This window comes from Melopsittacus undulatus, chromosome 6 (assembly GCF_012275295.1).
Source record: "Melopsittacus undulatus isolate bMelUnd1 chromosome 6, bMelUnd1.mat.Z, whole genome shotgun sequence".
NCBI classification, from domain to species: Eukaryota; Metazoa; Chordata; class Aves; order Psittaciformes; family Psittaculidae; genus Melopsittacus; species Melopsittacus undulatus.
The window spans coordinates 71,990,706-72,008,109 of NC_047532.1; the positions used below are offsets into that span (position 1 = coordinate 71,990,706).

The 17,404-nt window shown below is 39.6% G+C and overlaps 1 protein-coding gene across 1 annotated transcript; it reads right to left on the reverse strand.

The window, feature by feature from the left end:
* Positions 1-579: 579 nt before the first annotated feature.
* EPHX4 (epoxide hydrolase 4) lies at positions 580-17,195 on the reverse strand. The gene is made up of 7 exons (XM_034064086.1): positions 16,953-17,195; positions 14,655-14,740; positions 11,022-11,179; positions 9,689-9,817; positions 7,453-7,556; positions 6,421-6,569; positions 580-1,505 (listed from the first exon to the last, which is right to left on the reverse strand). Exons 1-7 carry the CDS (start codon positions 17,193-17,195, stop codon positions 1,271-1,273), a joined length of 1,104 nt encoding a protein of 367 aa, XP_033919977.1. The 3' UTR covers positions 580-1,270.
* Between the last annotated feature and the right edge of the window lie 209 nt (positions 17,196-17,404).

Below are 17,404 nucleotides of genomic sequence, written 5' to 3' on the forward strand. Positions count from 1 at the left end.
CAACATGTCAGCAGGGGCTGCGCCAAGTACCTACAGGGAGCACTGTGGCTTGAGAGAGACGGCACATGTGGCAATGTGGTACCTTTGGGACTCCCCAGTAACTTGGCAGCTCTCTTCTTCTCTGGTGTGAACAGTTGGTTCAGGCTGAGCTGGCTCTGACGCCTTCCCCAGCTGGTCCTTGTTCATCCTTATCCTTTCCCAGAGCACTGCAGGTGGAGAGGGAGCCTTTCAAATCCCTGCAGGCAGGTGATTCACCTCTTCTGGGAACTCATGTTTCATGCTTCTTTCATCTTTGTAGTTAGCATCTGGTTTTGTTCTCCCTGGCATCACATGCAAGTTAATTCTACCCTCTGTTTCACTGCGTTTCTTCTTCCTATAAATGCAGGAACTTGGCAGCAGTTCTTGGAGCCAAGAACAGCGGTTGCTAACATAGGAAGGATAATGCCAACAATGAGGCATTATTTCCAAGAAACTACAACAGTCAGTGAGAGGAAGGCTGAACAGTGGACAGACACTTGAGCTATTCAAACCCAGTTCTTAGCTTCAGTAAGAAATCTCTCCATAGAAAATCAAAGGGAGTAGCGTTAAGCTGCATTTTATTAGACAGAGGTGGAATACATACACATTATATCTTAATTTTCCATTCTTCTTGGTCAGACATCTTAAGTGTACAGGTTTCCCATTTTTAGTCAAGAAAGAAATACACATTGCACAAAGCAACTGCATTCAACAGTACAGCAAGATACGCATCATTACCCACTTGAAGACTAGAAAGGTGCCCAGAAAGTTTTCAATCATTCAGTGCACTAAAATAGAGATCAATAAAAAGAGTTAGTTACTGTTTAATGGTAGAATACGTTAAAAAAATCAGGTGAATCTAGAATGAAAACTCATTACTTCAGTATGGCACCACTCTATTGTTTCATTATAAATTTGTAAAAGGCACCACACATTAAAACTGTAAAGCAAGGGAGAAAACAAAACCAAGCAACTTTCTATGATTTTCTTTCTGTACAAATACATATATATCTTAAGGCAGGTGTTTTTATGTGCAAAATACAAGTGTACAGATAAAACCAATGTTGTCATCACATATTCTTATACTCATTTCTTCTTTTAGCAGTAACATCAGTGTCCAAATGTACAGTACATTGAAAACACTTTTCTCTAACAGAGCTCAAAATAGAAGGCAGGCTGGAAATATGGCCCTGATAACAATTAGTGTTTGAATCTGCAGAGTTTTTATGTAGACCCCTTAAGACATGTACAGTCACTCTCTTTTTCTTATTGTCTCTTCCTTTAGAAATGTCCATATTAACTTGTTCACTATGTCAGGTTGATCCTGCTGGAGCCAGTGACTGGCTTCAGACAAAATAGTTAATCTGAAATGATTTTTAACATAAATCCGTGTAATTTCTGCCATCTCAACTTCCATAAACGCATCTTTTTCTCCCCATAACAGCAGTGTTGGCATGATGACTTCATGGTGCTGCAGAGGTAGGCAGCTTTAAAAATAAAAGACACTCAGTTAGGTCTCATTTTAACAAAAACTCACTAAACCAGGTTTCAGCCAGCTTAGTTTTTGAAATCAATACTGAATCTCATTGCAGACTTTCTAGGTGCCAAGATACCTTTTACAATAGCAAGAAAACAGTACCATGACTCAAAGTCTTTGAGTTGTTTTTAAGGATGGTGAATTTGTTAGAAGATACTTTTATTGTAACATCTGTAATCAGCAGTTGATTGCAACAGAGGTCTTATTTTTGGAACATGCTTGATGCTTCAGCTCAGGAGCCCCATGATCTCTAGAAGGGAATACAGAACAACATGGCCAGAATTTTTGTAGGTCAGTACTTTTCACTTGGTTGATGGGTGCTGTGGCAAATTTCTGAACCTGTATTATTTACTGTAGGTTTTAGTGAAATATGATGCTTTGAATCACATTTAGACTGCAGTGTTCAAGGCATCTATCTACCTGAGTAGCCAAACTGCCTTACCACAAAATGTCCAGGAAAAGGCCAGTCCATTTCTGGCCACTATGGAAGATACCAGCTAGAGGGTTTCAGACCTCATCAAAAGTACGTATCATGTAGTACAGCTAAAAATATTTGTGGAAAAATACATTCTATAACCAGTGATGTCTGAAATGCTGAACAGAATTCAGTCATATTCACTCACCTATGAAATTGATGCTACATTCAAAGTACATCACAGTTCCCTTTAGAAAGAGCTATGGTGTATTTTTGAAGGCCTTGAACTTACATACCTACATCTGTATGCAGTGAAAGAAAACTGCTCCCTAATAATTTGCTTTTCATGGAGTCATAATGTCTTTAAAACTGCAACATCACAGCCCAGAGATTCGGCAGACTACAAAGCCTTTAAAGATAAATACATTATAAGACATTTGAAGAATACTTTGAAGAATAGCCCTGAGAAAATACTTTGAAGAAAGTAGAATGTTAATAAAAATTATACCACCACAATGACCTGTTTAAACTTTCAGTAAAAATTGTTTATTCTTAATACAAGGATTTTAAATTGAATATGTTAGAAATGTTTCCTCACATTAAATATAGACATTAGAAAATATACAAGTAGTTTTAAAGGAAAGACTGCTTCAACATAAACCATAGTAACCCACCACTATTTATTCCAGCTCATCTATTTCGAAGATGCTGAAAATTTTATCTGATTTATGCTTGAATTGCTTAATCTTACACATATACTGTAACAGATTAGCTGTGACAATTCCAAACAGATTCCATCTGGTCAGATACAAATCTTTATTATATTAATGCTCAAATGATTACTTAAACCAGTAATGTAGAAATAAAAAGTTTTTTAACAAACTTTTATACATACTTAAGTGCTAAGTTGAAACTTAGGAGCTAGTTAAGAGAATATGCTCTCTTTCCTCTATGTAAAAAGGGAAAGAGAAAGAACATGTCATGTATTATTTTTAAAATAAGACAAAGAAATTGAGACTTTGCAGACATTATAGATAGTATTAAGACATACTAATAGAAGGTCATTTAAAATAAAAATTTAATTTCTTTTTGATTAATTAGGAAAATTCTTAAAATTGCTTTTGTAGCAATGGATTTAAAAATCTCATTTTGCAAACAACCTGACCTCACCCACTGAACCATAGCTTATTCATCACGTCAGTTTTAAAGATTGATAATCTGATGCTCTGATTCAGTGCATTTAATCTCTTTACCTTTTAAATCCAGTATATTTGATCTCTTCACTATTTCTATGCATATTTTTTTGCTGTTGCAGGGTTACAGGTTTTTTCTGTGTCCAAGTGCCTTGCAACATATGTAGCATCACTTAGGAAAAGTCTGATGGGCTTTGTACAAGTGCTGCATGATAACAAAACCTAGGATTTTTATTCCCAAAGTGTTTGTATGTAAAATAGAGTGAAGGGAATGACTTCTGTGCTGTTCAAACAAGGTTGTCTTGGTGATGAATGGAAGTTGGGGATTTCATCCAGATGAAAATGCCATCCAGAAGGACCTTGACACACTTGTGAGGTGGGCTGATGCCAACCTCATGAAGTTTAACCATGACAAGTGCAGGGTCCTACACCTGGGTCGGAGCAATCCCAGGCACAGCTACAGGTTGGGCAAAAAGGAAATTCATGGCAGTCCTGCAGAAAAGGACTTGGGGGTGTTGGTCAATGAGAAAATGAACATGAGCTGGCTTCAGTGTGCACTCACAGCCCAGAAAGCCAACCGTATCCTGGGCTGCATCAAAAGGAGCGTGACCAGCAGGTCGAAGGAGGTGATCCTGCCCCTCTACTCTGCTCTCGTCAGACCTCACTTGGAGTATTGTGTGCAGTTCTGGTGTCCTCAACATAAAAAGGACATGGTACTGTTAGAACAAGTCCAGAGGAGGGCCACGAGGATGATCAGGGGCCTGGAGCACCTCCCATATGAAGACAGGCTGAGAAAGTTGGGGCTGTTCAGCCTGGAGAAGAGAAGGCTGCATGGAGACCTCATAGCAGCCTTCCAGCATCTGAAGGGGGCCTACAGGGATGCTGGGGAGGGACTATTCATTAGGGACCATAGTGATAGGACAAGGGGTAATGGGTTGAAACTTAAACAGCAGAGGTTTAGACTGGATATAAGGAAGAAATTCTTTACTGTTAGGGTGGTGAGGTACTGGAATGGGTTGCCCAGGGAGGTTGTGAATGCTCCATCCCTGGCAGTGTTCAAGGCCAGGTTGGACGAAGCTTTGTGTGGCATGCTTTAGTGTGAGGTGTCCCTGCCCATGGCAGGGGGGTTAGAACTAGATGATCTTAAGGTCCTTTCCAACCCTAACTATTCTATGATTCTGTCATTTCTTTGGAAATAACTGTGCAGAAAAATTAAGTTCTGAAGAATGAAACTCCAGGGTGGATAGTAATGAATTGGAAGCTTCTGACACATAGGCCACCAGTGCCAGCCACTGGGAGTTACGGTGAATACCAGCCATAAGTGCTACTTAATGGCTTATCGGGAGGAAGTGCAAATGCCAATCCAATTTTCATATTTAAGGATTTACATCCCATAATGTGCAACCATCAGAACCAGTGGCAAGAAGTGAATGAGCTGACGACTTATCTTTTCCTTCCAGTCCAAAGCCTCCTGCATTGTGGCTGACAGTACCTAACATAATATTCTCTGAATTCAGTACAGGTAACTTTCATTAGAGCTATAAGCCAGACAAGGCACAAACACACACACACACATAGAGTGGAATTAATAGCTGTGAAGATAAATACTTTCTGATTAAAAACTTACACTAGGCTTTTTTTAGAGTGTGAAAATGCCTGAAACAATATTTTAAACATACCCAACTCTTACATTCACCTCATCTGAATCCCACAGCAACAAAGCTATCAGCTATCACAGGTATTTCACTGTTACTGTCAGGGAAGCATCTGGTTCATGTGCACACTCACTGATGTGAGGTGCTGTGGCAAATGTAAGGAACTGGGCTCAGAGTCCTCATGCCTCTCCAGCTTCTCCTTAGCCCTACCTTGGGGGCTAACGCAGTGCTGTTGCAGGGCCACAAGCTGCCTGTTGCCCTTGGTCACCCCAACTGATGTCATCAACCATTCTCTGGATAGCATTAAATAAGTATACTGTTACCAGCACAAGCCATCTCATATATTCCCCATTGGCATCTGTGCTTGGTCTTACCTTGTTTAGAAGAAAATATACCATCTCTCTACTTTCTTGTGCCAGTTTTCTCTTTGCCTCTACAAGACAGCACCTATCTTAGATCCCCCTTTTCCTCACAGTATTTCTCTGCTAACTGCTCTCCTGACAGTGACAGCACAGAAGACACAGAAAGGGCAGTAAAGGTGTCACTAAATTTGGACCAGGAAAAATGAAAAGTTAATTACCTCAAACATCTACTGTCAGAATTCAGGGAAAGAAGAGAATTGTCATTTTTAAAGAATATTGGGAAACTGGTCTTGTGTTAGAGAAGCATGCAGAAGATTAGCACTGTTAAAGACTGGAGGCAGCACAGGAAAAAAGAGTTCAATCCCATTCTTCTTGGTACAGTCCTTCAAGTTAGGGCTGTAGGTTGTACATACATATATCGGTATGTGATATGCAGAGTTAAAGACTTTCTGTCCCTGTTACATTTTTGGTAGGTAAAAAGGGGGCATCAGTCTCTAAGGCCAAGCCAGCTCCTTCCAGGAAAGTTCAAACCACCAGAAAACTGCTTGAGAAAATAAAGTATTAGAGATGAAGCTTGAAAAATATTTCTTATGGTGATACTCTTGCTTAGTTTTCATCTGTGCACGCTCCCTGCTACCTGCTTACTGTTGCCGGTGAGTCTGATGAGACCAATGCAGACCCCACAAGTTAAGGTTAGTTTTACACTTAGTTTCAAAAAAACCTACCCCACCTTAAAAAAGGCAAACCAAAACATAAAACCTACCCAAACACAATCAAACTAAAGTTAGACATGGTTTTGTAAATTTACAAGTGAGGGTAATGTACTTGGATGCCATATTACCTAGTAGTAGTATCTAATAATAAGCTTTTCATAGATGTTATTATTAGATGATATGAACTGTAATGCAAACAAGTAATTTATGCTAATTCTGTAAGTATTATTTAGAGGTGGATTTCTGTGGTTGCCATGGGTTCTGTGCGTGAGGCAGGCTCTTTGCTTTATTAGATTCTGAAACAAAGATTGTCCTTATCTGCACTCCGCTTGTCTCCCCGTTTTGTGTGGATAACTGATACAATTCACTTTGCATCACACGGCTTGACACTGAGTGCACTTGGTACCTGTTGAGACTTGAGAGACAGATGGCGTTTTTTCTACTTTAGTGGCAGAAGATGCAGTAACAGTGTTGGCCTCGAGGAGTCTCTAAAATATGTTACCTTTTCTTCAGAATGTTATACTGACCTGAAAATATTTCTGTAATGGTTAATTGGTCCAGTTAATGCTCCGGGTTGTGAAAAGACATAGAGATAAGCTTCAATATCCTCTGCTGTTAATCTGCATCCTTTCCTTCCAATTCCAGTGGCCTGGCTGGTAAACAAACTTTTCAGAACCTACAAAGGAAGCATAAAAAAACCACTACATAAGATAGGCAGAAAATATGATTTCTCTCCTTCAACAGGACACATCTTTCAAAAATCTTATTTATACATTTTTAGAGTATAATAAATGGTTTAAAAACTTTTTTAGAGATCTATGTGTAAAGCATATATTAAGCTTACTTCTGGTATAATGTGGTTCAGAATAATCAAGTACAGGCAAATACTGGTATTCCAAAGTTTCTCAGTGTTGCACCCAGAGCTGTGCACGTGTGACAGGCAAAAGCAAGTGCAGGCACACACTTTTCTTTGGGATGGACCTCAGCTGACAGGCCAAGAGGGAAAATGATTGAGGACCTCCCCAGCTCACTGTGTACGCAACACTGGGAGCTCTGCACTAGGCTGTGTGCATGTAGGAGGATACCTGTCTGCAGCTGGTTTCCCCCTTCTATATGTTTCTACTTATTTTTTAAGGTTATGTAAAGTGTTGGCCTTGTTGGTTGCTCAGGCAGAATTCATCACCTGGCTGAATGTGATGCCCAGACTCCCAGGCTGCTTGCCCTGTCCAGGCTCTGAGGGATAAGAGGAAGTCCCACCACACACAGGGGCCTCAATAAGTCAGCTCCAGTTCCCCAGGCATCAAATGTGTCCCTCTGGCATGGGCACAAGTCAAACCAGCTGATAATCTACGTGGAGTATCCCAGAAATGCAAAAGCAGAAGTTACTCTCAGAGGCTCTATGTACTTACATCCTGCTTATATAAATATATAATGCTTAAAAAGCAAAACCAGAAAGCTCAATTTTTTGAGTAATTCTAACTACATCAGAAGAGATCAACATGGATGGCAACTCTCCCATCACAGTTACATATATAAACAAGAGCACTCATTTTGCTCACCTTGAAATCATTTAGTGTAAACATGAATTCAGGAAACCATGGCATTTGGAAAAAGAAGTAGTAACCAGATTTAATCAATTGTGATGGATGTCGTAGAATGTATTCTGAAACAAAAATGCCCATGAATTAAAAATGAAAACTGATGACTCAAAATTACTGCTAATATTACTATTTTTAAACTTAAATGAATGTTTTAAAAATACTGTGTTAGAGCATGCTATGTGACAAAAGATGATTATTATTTCAGGAGTAAGTATATGATGTGGCCATTAGAACATACTTCTTTTAGATGTGTTAATACAGTCAGCAAACAAGAAGCCTGCCAAATGTTGGGTGAGGGAAGTGACATTGGAGAGTTTAACCACATGAGAGGTTTTTGCTTAGAGATCTATTTGTGTAGCGAGCCCAAAGCATTTTTTTTTCCAGCTGTGGAATAAGAGGCATAAATACAAGTCTTTTTCTCTCATCAAAACCGTGGTGCACAGAAATCTGTAGCTGATAATCCGCTTACATTCTAAAGGCAGCATCGATCCTGTTCATAAAAATATGGAATTGTTCTAGCAGTTGTCTTGGCAATTTCAAGAACCGTAGCCAAGGTTACATAGTGTAACTTATTAAAGACACTGGAGCATATATAACAAAAGAAAATGTTTTGCCAAATTTGCATTAGGTCTTTTTGTCTTTTTTTTTTCAATTGTAACTGTGTCTCCGCTGAGTTGCAAGAGCCAGCACTGACATTCAGATACCCAACTTCCTCAAAGCAAGCACAGAATGCATGCAGCTACTAGGAAATGTAGAACTAGTATTTACATGTAGAACTAGAATTTACACCTGTAAATTCCTTTAGAGATGCAAATTCAAGAAGGCAAAATTGCACTCCTAGCATGGGAGATATCTCTGAAATATTAATTCTGACAGTGCACAAGAATGGGTTTTAAAAACAGTAAACCAAAGCGTCAGCTATCTTCTAAGCTTTCATATCTTATACATTCTTAAATTGCATCACCTGTTACATTTTTCCTTGGTGGACCATCATCAACACTGCTTGCTTTACTTCTCTGCACAATTTATAAACTGGATATTTTCATTTAATCCATGGTAGAAGAAATTTGAGCCAGGGTGACTTTATCAAGCTATAGAAGAGATTTTGTACTTTAACAAATATGCAAACAAATGCTAGGAAATACTCTAATAAAACTTATTTGTCTTCTATACAGCCTGGCTCATGCTCTCAGTGAAAATACTGCAAAAAGCTCCTACTTGCTCCAGTGGTGGTGAGCAGACCTTTCCTTGGGTGAGACTTTACTATCTGAAAAATGTTCTTTACTATCTTAGGACGGTGCCCAAGAACACTGTGAGAATAACATGTGCAAATGGTTCCGATTCTACAGTGGTGTAAGGTCTGATTTTCATTCAGCTGTAATGAAAGTTAATGCAAATTAAATCTGCACTGAATAGTCTTAACTATTTCTGGGGAAATGGCTTAAATAGAAACAGGCTAAGGTCAGCAACAGATGACATTAAAATTAGTGAGATACTGCTTTCATTTTAATTACTGAATATGGATCTAATACCTATGAAATGTTTTTCCATAATAAACATAAAAATAAAATCAATATTTTTCATAAATGTAATTCTGGGTAGTATACAAGCTCAAAGCCTATCACACAAGCCAATGCACTTAAATCCTTGTTTCAGCTCACTGCTAGTCTATTCCTGAGCCTCTAGTAAAAACCTGAAGAAACTCTCTTGTTCCAATGAATTTTGTCCCAGATCATAATAATAATTTGACAACAAATAGTCACTTTTCACCTAAATCAGGATTAAATTGTAATGTCTGATTCCTATTTATACAAAGGCTGTTTTATGCAGATTTAATAATGCATTGAAGCTTTTACTTAGGTGTAATGCAGTATACACCCTTTTTCAGGGAATTTTATCCTGTTAGAGTATATAAAGCAGATTCATATGTGTGAGAACTGTGTTTCTCTACCTTCAAGGATTAAGATAAGTATCAGCAAATTTGTTTACAAGCACTCCTATTTCCAAAACTCAAATACTTGATACCTGTCTGCTTATTAACAGTCCAGATTGTGAAAGGCACTGCACACTGGCAAAGCATCTAGTGAACATCTAAAGGGCAAGTAGTTGGTTCTTCTTTAGCAACCTCAAAGCAAACACAATCATAATGAAAATGGAGATACTCTGGATTAGCAAAAACTTCTACAAAACTCACCTGTAAACACAGAAGGATGAGGGAAATTAACGACAATCAGCTTAGTCACCATTTCAGGGAAACATATAGCCACTAACCAAGCGATCATTCCTCCCCAGTCATGGCCAACCAACACACATTTGTTGTATCCTACCACATAAACACAGATGTGTGGGTTTATGTCAGTGGAATTTGCATCCATACAAATTACCAAAGGCATTAAAATCATTACTGGGCGAAATAGGTGGTTCAGCACATTTATTAATGTAATTAATAACTATTTGATACTGCACTGTCTCCATAATTAATGGCTAGAAAAAAAATAGTGCGCTATTAAAAAGTTCACAAATAATTACAACTATTTAATTGGACTAACAATTACACTTTGACTATGCTACCTCAATGCCAGACTAAAGTCAGTCAGTACCCAAATAGCCATCCTGTTCTCAGCCAATGCAGGGTCAGCCATACAGTTCAACTTGCAGTCATTATGATGCATGTATATTTGCCATGTCTAGGGAGTTTGGAGTTTGAAACTGTAGACAAAAGGACTGAGCAATTTCCTAAGCCTGTCCTAAACAAAAATGATCTTTATGAATTTCTCTGAGTATGGCAGGTAATCTAAGCACTGAACATCATCATTATGCAAAAAATGGGCATTATACTTAATAACCATGTATACATACATCATTTATATATATATACACACACATAAATACACACATTTATATACTTAGCAGGCCTCTAGCTTTTCTCCATATGCTGTTTTGATGGCAATTTTTAACGTTCTTGGCATTCGCGTACTTATTTCTCCATCAAAAAAATGGTAATTTAACAGCAGTAAAAGGGGGGAGAAAAATCATGACTGACTTTTAGGAAGCCTAACCATTCGTCCTTTAACTACTGCTGGAATATATAATACATACCAATGACAGATACCATCACCCTCCTCCATGAGTATTGTAATGCTGAGCACATAGACTACAAATGAAATGCATAAAAGTCAAACTGTTCATACAGTTTGCCACAGTTGTCAAAGCACCGTAGAACCCCTCTTGAAGAGATATATTTTGGAGCACTTTTGATATAATCAAGTTCTCCGGGAGAATTTAATTTGGAGTTAGAAAAAACAAACATAACAAACCTTAGAAATACTTCTTAAAAAAAGATTTAAATCCCTATGAAATTAACTTAGGAGGATAGCTCTTCTCAAGCATAACCATGGTATTACCATGGAGATTAACACAACCAGCCAAGTTTGGAAAATGTAAACACAGTGTGGGGATCTTTGAGGTATTTTCTGCAGAAAATTAAGTGATCTATGAGCTGAGCAGTTTGTCTTCTATTAACACACCTAGAGATTCCAGAATATCCTTTATGTCTGTTATCAGGCAATCTAACTTGTAATTTTCTTTGTGGGAAGGAGCATCTGTTTCTCCATAGCCTCTCAAATCCAGGGCCACCACTCGATATTCACTTTTAAATTCCCGCAATTGATGGCGCCAAGAATACCTAACGAAGGGGGAAAAAAAAAGTTGGAGTTACAAGGTCAAGCAGTATGATACCAAAATGCACTCAAGGATTTTGCTTTCAAGTAGCTGAGGGTAAATTAGCATGGCTGTTTGCAGTGACATTCTTTTTCTTTTCTGTGGTATGTTGATGGTCCTTCGTGGCTCTTGTAGTTTTGTGATCCCTTCTTAAATTCCCCAGTAAGGAAGTGTGACTGCCAGAAAGGGGGTATAGCCAGGGCCTGGGTGTTTTAACAGTTCCTGTATTCTGGCATGGTCCCTTTGATGAAAAGGAAGCAGATATAAACCAGAGCATACAGAGGACTAATCTGTTTTATCTTCAGAGCTGTAGCATCATCTAAAAAATAAGATCTGAAAAATCTTTCTCCTCTCTCTGGCTTCTCCCACGCACATTTTGATGGAGTAGGGAAACATGCTTCAAGGCATGTTTGTTTTGTGGTTTGGTTGGGTTTTTTTTCAGAAAAGGAATGTCAGATAATTAATACACCAAATAAACCAAAGAAAGAAGTACAATGAATAACAAATGAACTTAGTGAAGTTTATATGATTTCTATTATATAAGTACACTTTCAACTGTATATCTGTTCTACCAGAATTGTTTCAGAATAATCTCTCAATGTGTTGGTACCACACAAAGTATTTCATTGCTTGTGTCTCTGTAGAAAAGAGTGATAACATTACACACATTGAAAAACATAAAATGAAGAACTCAGGCAAAGGCCTGGGTTATTCCTCATTTACATAGTGACTAGATATGTGTTATGAAGCAGAAATAGCAAGAAAATGGTGAGTCTAATCCTGCAGGAACAGTCCCTTCAGCTGTTATGGAAACCATAATAAATTTGGTTTTAAATAATAAACATAATAAATAAATTTCAGGATAGCCAATACCAAGACAGACACAGTCTTCTCTTACACTGTAATAGAAAGATATATAAAAACCAAAATAATTCTAGCCATATTTACAATGGCTGTATCCCTCTATGCTGGGATCTAGCTTTTACTTCTGCTCATTGCAACAGCCTCAAATAAGAGATACGTTAAGATCTGAATCATCAGCAACCATAAGAGTGGTGCACAGAATTCTACCTTAATTCAAAGTGTATATATCGTACCACTGGATCTTCTACTTCAGTTTTGTCTCCAGGCTATTAGCAAACCTGAACGTAAGTAATGCTACCGTACCACTCATTAGTTACAAAAATTTGTATTCATGTAAACAGAACAGTCAGAACGTTTTCATTTCAGTGCCATATAATGCAGATACAAGATGTAGCTGAGATTTCCAGAAATAAAATTTGTAAAGGCATTATGCAATGGCCTGGGAGCTGAATTTGCCATGGTAACTGTTGTAGCTATCCTATATAATTCAGTAAGAAGAAACAATGAGGCCCATAAACATACTATTTTTGTTCTTAGAAAATGTCTATTTGCTATTCTCATCTTCTGTTTTCACGACAGTCCATCAATCACTGTATGTCTGACCTACCAAATGGGGAGGTTTTCTATTCAAAGAAATCCTTTTCCCACACCTGAAATGTGGATAAACTGGATAACTGCTTTGCAAGCAGAATTTGGAAATGTTGATGAATGCTTTCACGTTCCTAAGGCTGAATAATGGAAACTATTTTGTGCCTTTGTGATCACATTATTTTTGAAAGCCAGCTTGTAAAATATGTAGCCACTCACACACAATTCTTACAGGCACCCTGCTGTCCCAGCACAATTCCCAATTCCAAATATTTTATTATTGCCTTTCCACAACACTGGTACTGATTTTCAAGTTCTTATGCACCTAAAGCACTAAATGACTCTGGTGCATGATATTCTTGAGTGATCTTTCACCCTTAGCCATTCCCAGGCACGTACTAAGGTCAGTATTGGCTGGTTAGTCTTGTCCTATTTATTTCCAACTGTGAATCATATCTGGTTTGGGGTTTGGGTTTTTGTTTTTGGGTTTTTTTTTTTTCCCTGGCCAAATGATAAAAGTTTGATGCTGTTTTAAATATCTCTTACTGTTTTATATTGTACTCTCACAATGATCTCCATATTCTTCCATAAAAAATTCCTCACAGGTTGAATTGCCAAAGCAACACCAGTATTTGTAGTTTGACTATTTGATAGACTATGGACATGTAGTCTTCTTTTTGTAAACATCTCTAAAAAATATGCTCTTGATGGTCCCAGTGACCTGTATGACACTTTCTTACTCATTCCTTTTGAATGGCCAGATAATACAATATATTAACTGTCACTTAAAGCATGACTCACCACTCTCAACTGTAACAACGGCTTTCTGCTTTTTGTAGAATAATATACTGGATCTCAGCAGAATATGTGTGTAAAATGCTACATTTTCTGTTATTATTCCTGCTGTGGGGGAAATCAGCTGGAGCCTCAGTTGTCTGACTGTGTTAGAATATGAGTTACACAAGGTACACATAATGCCTGCATAGAATATTCATCCCTCATCTGTCTTTTAAAGTTTACAGTTTTAATTCTTTTATATAGCAATTTATAATTAGAACAATCTACTTCTTTGAAAATTGATCTTAAATATGACTTTGGACCATCATCCTCAAGGCCATTAGTATCCATAGGAAATTGCTAAGGGAAGAGGACTGACCTCTGTTTTACCTGGGTCAACTTATCATTTATGGCCTGAATCCAGCTGGGAAGATCAGAGTTCCAGCAGTGGCCCCTACCTCCATATCTGTGTTTAGAAAGGAACAGGATGATTTAACTTGCTGAATTACTGGCATTACTTCTACCTCATTCCCTTATTGGTTTTTTTTTGGTGCATGTCCTTTAAGCCTCACTAGTTAAACCTGGCAATGACAGCCTGAGCAATTTGGTTAAATCATTAGACACATGGCTGCTTTTCATTGTTATAAGCAAATATTTAGGATTGGGTTTGATTCATCATTCATCTTGTGATGTACTAATAATAGAACCTTTTTCCCTGAGTAGCATCCTGAAATTAGGCTGCACAATAGCCTATAGAACTCACAGTTCTTCTTCTCCTCCCCCAGTTAAAAACTGATATATAGTTTTTTTAATAAATGCAGCAGTTCAAATTGCACTAAAAATATAATGGATCCTTATTTTAATATCCTCTGCTATAATTCATAAGCTGAGCCATATAGTAAAAACATTACTCAAACAGGAAATTCATTAGAAGTGAGCAGTTCCTCCTTCAAGTTTGACAAAAAGTGTACATACTTGGGGAAAAATGGTTTGACAATACAAAGAAAGATGGTTGGTTTGCATCGGGATTTTTTTGTGGATGCTTCAGATAAAAATGTTTTAATGTTTTTTCCCTATTAAAACTCAATGCCATTAGTTAGTACTCATAGATACATAAAATGGATCACACTGAGGATATTTAAGCTGAGATGATCACCCTGGAATGTCTTAAACGCCTCTTTTGTACAAGGAAAGCATGCAGGGAGTTTTACCAGAATTCTGGAAAGCCATGAAGCAGCAACATGAGTGGTTTACCCCTTTCTCCAGCAGCCACATAGTGGAATCTTAATCCTGAATCCTAAAATGAGAAAAAAAGAAGTGTGTTTTTATTGCAGCATAGAACTGCTGTACTAGGATTTGAGAAAGAAAATGTTTGCAGACAGTATTCTAAGAAACAATACACTGCCCAGAATACCAGTTTTTGAAGCTGAAGATACAGTATACTTTAAATGCACTTCCAATCTTTTGGCTAGTTCGTAAGATTATGCAACTGTTTAAAACCATCATATTGCATTCTGGAACAATAGAGGGCTGCCTTGATTCTTAAGGACCAGAAGCAATACAGATTAGCTAATGAGAAAGCATGGAGGTTTTGCTTGGTTTTAGTGTTCAAGGTTTCAGACTCGCTTCAGAAAAGAAAGCCTTAATGTTACGATCTTCCTTCCGCCCTGTCTGTAGTCAATATTTCTGATGCATCTTTTAAGAAAATGGGTCTTGTGAGAATTACCAGCAGGCAAGTTCCTTATTGTTAGCAGGGCTAAGGCTGAACTCTGAAATGCCTTTGAAATGCATGGATATTCACAAGCTTCCATTAACTCAAGGTCAAAGCCAGTAGAATTTAAATAAGCTGAAATGATGACCCAGAGGGTTTACTGAATTCTGGCACAGAAGTGGACACAGAAGTTGGGAAAGAGGTAGTTCACAAAACACAGCATGCTGTTCAGAAGTCATGTGAAGGAAACTGCAGGAAGAATGGTTACACAGCTCCAGAGCAAATGTCAGTCCTTGTGCTGTCCCTGCTGTTTTGAAAAGGGAAAAAAAAAAACCATGTCTTTGCTGTACACCAAGAGCTTGGATCAGGCCAGGGGTCACAAAAGCATATGAAAACTTTTTCTTGCCATAGATGTTTTATATTCTCTGAGCTACCTCAGGACACGTCAGTCACTAACCAGCTATGAAAACATTAAATTACAGCTTGATTCTTGAAAGGGCTCTGAACAGGAAACATCTGGATTTTTTTTTATGCTCATTATACTCAGTAATAGGTACTTTCTTTCAGTTCTGCCCAAAATTACACTGATATTTCTCCTCTGGGATGCTAATGAAGTTGAAGTCCTAGAGGCAGAAGTAAATTCCTGGCAAATTTTAGAGCCATCAGATCATCTTCACCATTCTCCACATCACTGTACCTTGGATACTTTTATATTTAAAAAAGTACAAGTTTCTCAGTTTCCTTCCACAGTTCCTCCCCTCAGTTCTGTGAGCAGTGGCTAAGCCTTTCTCCATCCCTCTTCTTTCAGTCTGTGTCCTCTAGGGATTCACCCTCAATGTTTTTATTTTAAGCTAGTTCTTGCTTTTAAGGACATCCCCTTCCCTTGTACAAATTCAGTCACAACCAGCAGCAGTTTAAATGTCATGCCCCAAACTAAGCCCATCCTCTACCTTTTCTGTTGCTTTCTCTCCCCTTTCTTCTGCCCCCCAATAGACATAGTATGTTGCCATCTTTTCTGAAACAGACTTCTTTCTTTGTTTCTTTGAAATCTTCACAGACCTGTGGGCTGCACGTGCTTGGAAAGCAACACATTAGCCTGCTGTTATCCATCAGAAAGAGTTTTGTGTCCCCTGTACTGAGTGGTAGACTGTCATATTGACAGCAGTTCGATTTGCCCTCGAATGCTCTTTTATTATTGCCATTCCCCTTGCTTCTCCAGCAGCCCATTCATTCACTGCTTTGTGCTATAGGGAAAAGGAACATGGCATATGAGGAGCACAGCATGCACATGCCTCCTCATGATGTCAGGAAAAGCAAACAAGCAAATCATGCGAAACTGAGACACTCTGTAATTTATATTAATTCTGCAAGAAACACATCTGCACAGATCCCTGAGAGCTGAGATCTCTGTGCTTATTTTATTGAAAATAACATTTGACAATATTTGCCGTGTGTTCTCTGCTCACCTATAGGTACAAAGCAAACCGAGCTAATATTACAGCTTCACTAGAGCATTTGGCGGAGGAGCAGTCTCAGGTGGGGATCAAACACAAGTATAAAAGCTGAGCGGTGGCTTTACCTGTCCGACCTTAGGGACAGGGCTTACCCTTTCACCTACATTTTCTCTGCGAGCCTGATGCGCGACAGGCGCTCCCGGGCGCGGCCGGGCAAATCCTAAATACCGGAGCGAGCAGAGCAACGGAGCATGCGGGGAGCGACAAGACACCGCCGAGGGCTCCGCGCCCCCCGCCGCTGCTGCCGCCGGTTCCTCCCGGGGCACCGGGGCCCTCGCCCTCACCTTGATCCGGACGTAGCAGTGGGTGCCCAGGGAGGGGTCGTTGAGGCAGGCGGGGGGGTTCTCCCGCACCACCCAGCGGAAGGTGTCTCCGGGCCGCCGGCCGATGCTCCAGAGCAGCCGCAGCCCGGCGATGCAGGCGCACACCCCGCAGTAGCTGTACACCAGTGCCCAGAACAGCAGCGCCCGGGCCGCCACCATCACCCGGCGAGCGGGCGGCGGGCACGCAGCGCTAGGTCTCGCCATCGGGCCCCGCCGCCGCCACCGTCCCCGCCGGCCGGGAGGGGCTCGGAGCTCATCCGCCGCCGCCAGGAGCCGCCCGAGTGGAGGCACCGGGAGCGGCGGCGGCGGCGGCGCGCCCGCCCCGCGGCCCCCCGCGGCCCTCACCGCCCGCCCCGGCCGGGCTCGCTAGGCCCCGGGCAGCGCTTCGTGCCTGCCGAAGGTCCGGGCGGGCA

Coding starts and splice junctions, on each gene's coding strand:
- EPHX4 (XM_034064086.1), bottom strand. CDS start 17,195: ATGGCGAGACCTAGCGCTGCGTGCCCGCCGCCCGCTCGCCGGGTGATG. Junction 11,180..14,654: donor CATGGCTTTCCAGAATTCTG/GTAAAACTCCCT, acceptor CCCCTTCGTTAG/GTATTCTTGGCGCCATCAAT. Junction 9,818..11,021: donor GGATATTCTGGAATCTCTAG/GTGTGTTAATAG, acceptor TTTATGTGGTAG/GATACAACAAATGTGTGTTG.